At 53.8% G+C, this 7,238-nt stretch overlaps 1 protein-coding gene across 1 annotated transcript; it reads left to right on the top strand.

The window, feature by feature from the left end:
• Window positions 1–4,520: 4,520 nt before the first annotated feature.
• VOLCADRAFT_107859 (uncharacterized protein) lies at window positions 4,521–6,592 on the top strand (the record flags this gene model as incomplete). The annotated part of the gene is made up of 2 exons (XM_002957870.1): window positions 4,521–4,858; window positions 6,281–6,592. The coding sequence occupies exons 1-2, from the start codon at window positions 4,574–4,576 to the stop codon at window positions 6,590–6,592; spliced, it is 597 nt and encodes a 198-aa protein (XP_002957916.1). The 5' UTR covers window positions 4,521–4,573.
• Between the last annotated feature and the right edge of the window lie 646 nt (window positions 6,593–7,238).

Here is a 7,238-nt window from a genome sequence, read left to right as displayed (position 1 = left end):
GCAGTGGAGCCGGTTGCCGCTCCTGATCGATGTGAGTTTTAACGGGTGGACAGGCTGCCGGGACTGGGGGTTTGCCGCATTTGTCTTGTTCTCCACAAGTTGTAACATCATTCCTCACAAGTTCCTATCTTCTGAACTTGTGTCCAATTTAAGTACATTGGACATCCGTGCATCCCCGCAGTTGGCGCATGTACGGGGCGCACCAGACGCTGAGAACATCACGCAGTTGGTGCTGGATACACTGAACGTGGAGGCCGACCTCGGGGAGGAGGATTTGGCGCGCAAGCTCGTAGCGGTCAGCACTGATGGTGCAAGCGTGATGACGGGTGTGCACAATGGGGTGTCAGCAAGGCTCAGCCAGACCGCGCCGTTCCTGCTGAGCATCCACTGCATGGCACACCGCACAGACCTCGCCATTGCCGTGCTGGAAAAAGCCCCGGTCGTCAAGATGATTGTGAGCGTCATCAAGGACGTTTACAACTACTTCTCGGGCAGTGCTAAGCGTGTGAGCATGTTCGAGGATGTGGCCAAGGCTGCAGGAACGGATGGCAACCGGCTGAAGCGCATCATAGAAACAAGGTGGATCTGTGCACGAGAGCCGGCAGCCTCCCTACTGGCCGAGTACCCAGCGCTGCTGCCGCTGTTCTGTGAGGAAGAGAAGCTGTATAACACACTGCGGGACGCCCGCCTGTATGTCTCAATGCACGCGCTGATGCCCGCCCTGGTCACCATCGACATGTTCATCAAGCTTTGCCAGAGCCGTGGGCTGTATATTGGTGAGCTGGCCAAGGCGCTTAAGTGCACCAAGGATCGGCTGCGCGAGATGTACCTCAGGCCGGAGACCCGCTACACCACCGTGGAGTTTGGGGACTTCAAGGAGCTGCTGTCAGTCGATGGAGACATCAAGGGCACCGCCTGGGTGTTCAATCCCGACACGCCAGGGGAGGAGCGGATCGGACTGATGTGTGGCAGCAGCGGCTTCTACCCCTTCACCGCTGATCCTCCTCGCACTGGCCGAGACCGCACACCACCGCCTTTGACACTGGACCGCCTGGCCCAGGTCGTGAAGTCGGTGCAGGCAGACATGTCAGCCGCGGTCGAGGAGCTGATAGGTGAGCTGTCTTCGCGGTTTCCCCCACATCCACTGCTGGAGGCGGCATCGATTGTCTACAGTGAGTACTGGGAGAACAGGCCCACGGCAGCCGACTTCAAGGCGAAGCTGAAGATCCTCAAGGACTACTACTGCCGTGAGCGGGTGGGCGCCAACTCCTGCAAGGTGCCACCGATGCTGGACAGCGCCTTGCTGGACGAGCAGGCGAACTTGTTCGCCTCCAGCATGAATCAGCTCGCCGTGCAGCAGCGCCTCAGGCGGGCACGAGAGCAGACCGAGCGGCAGAGGCAGCAGGCGGCAGCAGTGGACCCAGACGCGCCCACATCCAAGCGTGAGCACCGGGTGCTGCTCGATGACACACCCACAGCACGGGTGTGGCAGGCCATCAGCAACTGTGCGGTCCTCGCCGGCGGCTTAACGGAGTATTCGGCTTTGGCCCAGCTGGTGTTAGTGATGGTGCCAGGGTCGGTGGAGGATGAGCGGCGGTTCTCGGCCATGGGGTACTTGCAGGACCCCACCCGCAACTGCCTGGACGAGCACCTAGCATTGTGTGTGCGGATGTTTACCCAGGACCTGTTCGACCTGGGCACGTTCCCGTTCCGTGACGCACTGAGGAAGTGGCTGCACAGCAGCAGCAGGGGCCGGTACATGATGAACCGGTAGAGTCCTAATGTGCTGTGGTTTGCAGTGGCGGGTGACGGCCTTTGATTTGCTATGCGGTTGCTTGCTTTGGGCCTTTGCTTGGTCGGATTTACTTTTTGTTCACAAACAGTGCCAGAACTATCTATGCATGTGCATGAAGAGTGCGCACATGAACGAAAACGCGCCAACGCAGTGCGTGCCTCTTGGTCTATGAGGGGAGTTGTAACTTATCGGGGGGGGGGGGTCTGGGGGGAGCGTAGCCCCCCCCAGCGCCCCACACTTAAGGAATACATTACGGCGACGCTAGCAACTTTGTTACTTAGGTTGGAATAAATTGAGACCTGCCCTAAATGAAAAAAAATCACTGAGGACCACGGGCCTGAGACGACACACCACAAAAGCTGAGATACGGTCGCACAGAGAAGACCAACACAAAGCGAGTACTCGCACACTGGTCCTTGAAGGCCAGCTGTTCAACTACCACGAGCAACGAACAACGAGCACTTCCCGAGGGCGGCCACCACTACCTCGCCGGTCCAGTCACAAACGAGGCAAAATTGGTCCGCAAGTCAGTCTCCTCCTTGGGGGGTTGCGGGCTCCCGGGTGCAGCCCAGCGCAAGACACAGCAAAAACACCTATTGCCGCGGGGGGGATGACAAGCCAGCACGGCGCCCCCCTACAAAGCCCGAGAAAGGCACGGCTCACAGACGCTGCCTGCTCCCGCTTACCACACCGAAATCCCTCCCCTCCTGACCCTGACCGGCCGGGACCAGAATCACCTGCTCTCCACCTTTCAAACCACTCTCCTCCACCGCTTTCCCACCTCCTCTCCACTTTCACAAGCCACCTGTTATCAATCAGACCTAACAATCCAGTCGCCAACCAGGTGCAAGTCAGAAATTTTCTCAGCCGAAACAGGTGTCCATGCTTTTATGTCTCAAACTAATTTTACCTAGGTCCCGATTTAACACCTGCATGCAAGCATAGGGCTTGCGATTGCGTATTGTTCGCTGGCTATCTATCAGCTACGTATCCATACATGCATATTCCTTTACCCACCTGCCCATGGCCCAAAAGTTTTCACGCCTCCCGCTCCCGCCAGCTCTACCGCTACGACGCGAAGGATTGGACCTTGTCGCAGCGGTACAGCTGGCATGAACTAATTGTCGGTGTCGGTGACGGTGTCAAATGCTCATAATACCCTTAGTAGCCAGAGACAGGATACCTGCTGATAGGACGTGTGGATTGCCGGGTGAAAAGCTCTACTCGCTCTCGTCCCTGCTTGGGCTCGGCTGCTCCTCAGCCGGCGATGATAAGGTTTGAAGTCCTTTACAGTGCCCAGCCGCGGGGCCTACTGGCTCCTAAAGAATGGCCAGAAGTGATCTATAGCCTGGGCAGGTGCGTGTGAGACCTAGGTACCCAGTAAACTGACGGTCTTCTGAGAGTGACGATAGAGAAAACCGAGGTTTTCTGTAAACTCAGAAAAAGAGTTGGTTGTACGCGTTGGTACGGCATGTAATGCCGGCCAGTTCAGGAGGTCGTTCTGGTGTGCTAGAGTATTTTTCGGCTTTCGTAGCTGCATTCGGGTGTCGCTGCATTAGGTGAGGCATTAGATGTCCAGGCCTAGTGGATAGCTTCCCGGTAGCTGGAGCCTCCACCCGGCATATACGACCTACCGAAGGAAGACTTATTTCTATTGCTTGCAGGTACCCTTTTGTAACCGGAACTTTGGATGATTTCTCATGAAAATGCTTTTGCGACCGGCGTTCGACTGGCTTTTACGCTGGATGTTCGAAAGTTGATTGTGTGTTGGCCAACGCTCCGACCCACTTCTGGCGTGCCAGACGTACACCTTGGAGGTGGTAAGGATAAGGGGCCTTATGCCTACTATCCTCATAGCATATAAATGCGCGCCAACTTCCGCTGTTAGCGCAAACCACTACACGACATCACGACTTATAACAGGGGCAATTATTCGTAACTGTCGCGCAACGAGATCGCGCGAACAGGTCCCAACCGTAGTAGGTGGTTGACCGTTAGAACTTGCGATAGTGCTTATGTCGATGACGGGTGCTATGGCATGATAGGCTTGCCATTACTACCGCTTCTCCCCGGATCTCGGCCCTTGCCATCTGTGTTCGTTTGGGTCGGGTCTGGAACTGTGGCTGAACGTCACAGTATGGAACACGGCGCTCGAACTGTTGTGTCGTACAGCCGTGCCGTCATCACCGCCGTCGCCGTACAACACAGAGGTGCACAGGATCGTTGTACGCATGTAACAACTCAGACAATTCGTTTGTAAAAGTTTACGGCAAATGTCAGAATGCGTAACCACCACCAAGGTTATGTTCTGCATGGGTTTCGGCATTGCCAGGGTACGCGTACATTACGGTCCCCCTGTGGAATTGCCAGGCTGTGTTAGGTTTTAGGTCCGTGATATAATATTCTCCCGCCTACACGAAAATTGGGAGGATCCGCTCACCACGACCAGCTTGGTCGTCGTTGTCAAGTCTGTCCGCAACACAATATATGGTGAAGCGTCAAGCATATGCATCGTCACTTTAGGCATATGCATCCTAAACGACATAGTTATGTTTAAGGTGATCAGCAGTTGTAGATGTATTTATGACATCAAAGTGTTAAATAACGAAAACAAGATGCTCGAACCCCGTACAAGTCTCGAACATGATCAGAATGCCAGAGCCACCAGATTATAGTCTTAAAGACACCTGTCTACATCGTTAACTGATCTACAAGGATAACCCATCGTTTTCAAACTGCGCCTGTAAAGAAAGTTCTCCCACCAACTGTCGTTCAGCCATGCCTCCATCAGGTAGCATGCGCCGTGTCAGCTCCCTTCTTATACGGCTAGGAAATCAGGGCGCAGAATCAGCAATCAGCGCTGGCTTTCGGCATCTTCGCGGTGGGATTCTGGGATTGCCCGGCGCTGTATCAGCGAGCTCAGGCGCAGCTATTACGAATTCTGCCCGTGAAACATCTATCAATCGCGGATTTGCGTCCAGCGGTAGCATTAGGGATGCCGATATGTTTGAGATGGCCGACGACAGCGTTTCTGTCGACAGCATAATGTATCCCCAGCCACAGGTGGGTGAGGGAATATGTGCGGAACCCTAGTCCATGTATTTTATGATTTTGAATATTTTGCCAAGGGACTCGGATCGTTGTGCGCATCCGCAGGTGTACGTGGGCCAGCCTGCTCCGAGCTTCTCTGCTCCTGGTGCGTTGCGGCTGTTACACATGGCTGTGGTACCATGTTTCTGTTTACAGAATCCATTTCCAAAAGTTCATGAGGGCACTATTGCCCTTGTCGCATGAACTTCACCGTGAAACAAGCAGTTAGTTGTGGGCAAGCGGTTGGTCTCGTTGAGCAGTGTTTCGCGGGACCAGACAAGAGGTTCCGCGGATTTGGCCCACTACGGCAACGCAAAAATGATAGCGTTGTTCCACTATGGCTGCTTGTGCGTTGTTGACCGTCGAGGTCGAATAGCCATCCAGTCCGTTTTGCCATGGAATCAGGACGTCCAAGCTGATCAAGAAGCGACGCAGCTAGATCACCGCATTCCATGATTCCAAATGATTCACGCGGTCATGGCCAGGTTTAGCTTAGGCAGCATGTGAATACCGCATACGCGAAGATGGATTGTGGGTTTTACGAACATCATCCACATCTTTCCCCCCTTTTTGGGCGGGGCCCCAGCGCGAAGCGCCCAGGGGGGCCCCGACCTGTAGGATTGCCCATGTCCGTGTGTGTGTGTGTGTGTGTGTGTGTGTGTGTGTGTGTGTGTGTGTGTGTGTGTGTGTGTGTGTGTGTGTGTGTGTGTGTGTGTAACGGACCAAACATAATATCTCGCCCGGCTGAAACGCGTTATAGGTACTATACAGCATTCTCTATTGCAAGGTATCTCGCATGTAGCCAACAAAAATCGTATGAGCACAAACAAGTTTGGCTGCCTCAATTGACCGAGGCCAAAGTCACATCAACGCCTCTCGCGCTAAATTTCATCTCAAAAGGTACCGCGTATCTCATATTTGAATTCTTAGATGACGGCGTATGATAACTCGAACTCCCAGGCCTTGAGTGTGTAACGGACCAAACAGAATATTTCACCCGGCTGAAACGCGTTATCGGTACTATACAGCATTCTCTATTGCAAGGTATCTCGCATGTAGCTAACAAAGACCGTATGAGCACAAACAAGTTTAGCTGCCTCCATTCACCGACCTCAAAAGCCACATCAACGCCTCTCGCGCTAAATTTCATCCCAAAAGCTGCCGCGTATCTCACAATGGAATTCTGAGATGACGGCGTATGATAACTCGAACACCCAGCTTGTGTTACCATTTGCCGGCATGGGCAATCCGACTTGCCACCAGCAGGCCAACATAATTTGCTTTCATTTCTCTAGGAAATACACAAGCTCCTTGTTTGTACATTTACTTTGGCCAATGCACGGGGCCTCCTGAGACTTGCGGTGTGCCCCGATGAACCCCGCGGCTGTGGGGCAGATTGCTGAGGCCGCTGGCGCTTCGGGGATAAACATCACAGACAGCACCGAAATTCACCCAGCTTTCGTTACCATTTGCCCGCACGGGCATTCCGACTTGCGGTCTGCCGCACTGTCCATGCGGCATGCACCCGGAATGGATGCGATTCGCGTGGAGCCCGCAGGCGGTGCTGACGATTCCGCCAGTGCAAGCTTAGCTCTCACACCATCAGCACTGCTGCAACAAAGCATATCTCCCACCGCGTTGACACTACCCATCAATTGTCACCCTTGCCACCCTTGCTATCGGCCTGTACGCAGTGTTTTTTTTTAAAGTAATATATTACTTTTAAGGAATAAAGAGGCCTTTTTGGCCTTTGGAAATAAGGAACAAAGTGAGGCCGATCCGTACATTTTCATTCCTTCAGCCAAAAACGTCCATTGCTGCCAGATTGCTCCGTAGTGTGCAGAACTTAGTATTATCGATCATAAAATAGATATGAGGGGCCGTAAGAAGGTCAAGCCCGTGAGTCAACGCGGCATAGCAGAATGTATGACCGGTCCTTCCATAGACAAACACGCAAAAGGCAACGACTTGAACGCCGAACAAACACAAAAACAGCAAGATAAGTCTAAAATTTTTCCTGATAAAGGCGTTTGGGACGGCGGTGCTGTTGTCGGTAATGCATCGGCAATGTTGCTGCCAGCGGCGACCGATGACACGGGCGCCATTACCCCTGCCTTCCATGGCGGTTGTGATCAGCATAAGCGCAAGCTGTCACCCAATCAGCTTGACAACAACGAATGCGGCGAGGCGCCCAACCCGAGTGCTCGCAGTGCCAAGCGGGCTCAGACACAGCGCATCCGCAAGGGCATGAGCGACGGTGCATGGCGGGACAAGCAGAAGGAAAATCCCCACAGATGGCAGATTGCCAGTGCGTGCCTCTTGGTCTATGAGGGGAGTTGTAATTATCGGGGGG

The sequence above is a fragment of the Volvox carteri genome (assembly GCF_000143455.1).
Source record: "Volvox carteri f. nagariensis unplaced genomic scaffold VOLCAscaffold_81, whole genome shotgun sequence".
In the NCBI taxonomy this organism is placed as follows: domain Eukaryota; kingdom Viridiplantae; phylum Chlorophyta; class Chlorophyceae; order Chlamydomonadales; family Volvocaceae; genus Volvox; species Volvox carteri.
Note: the sequence above shows the minus strand (reverse complement) of the source record. Positions and strands in the feature narration are given on the sequence as shown.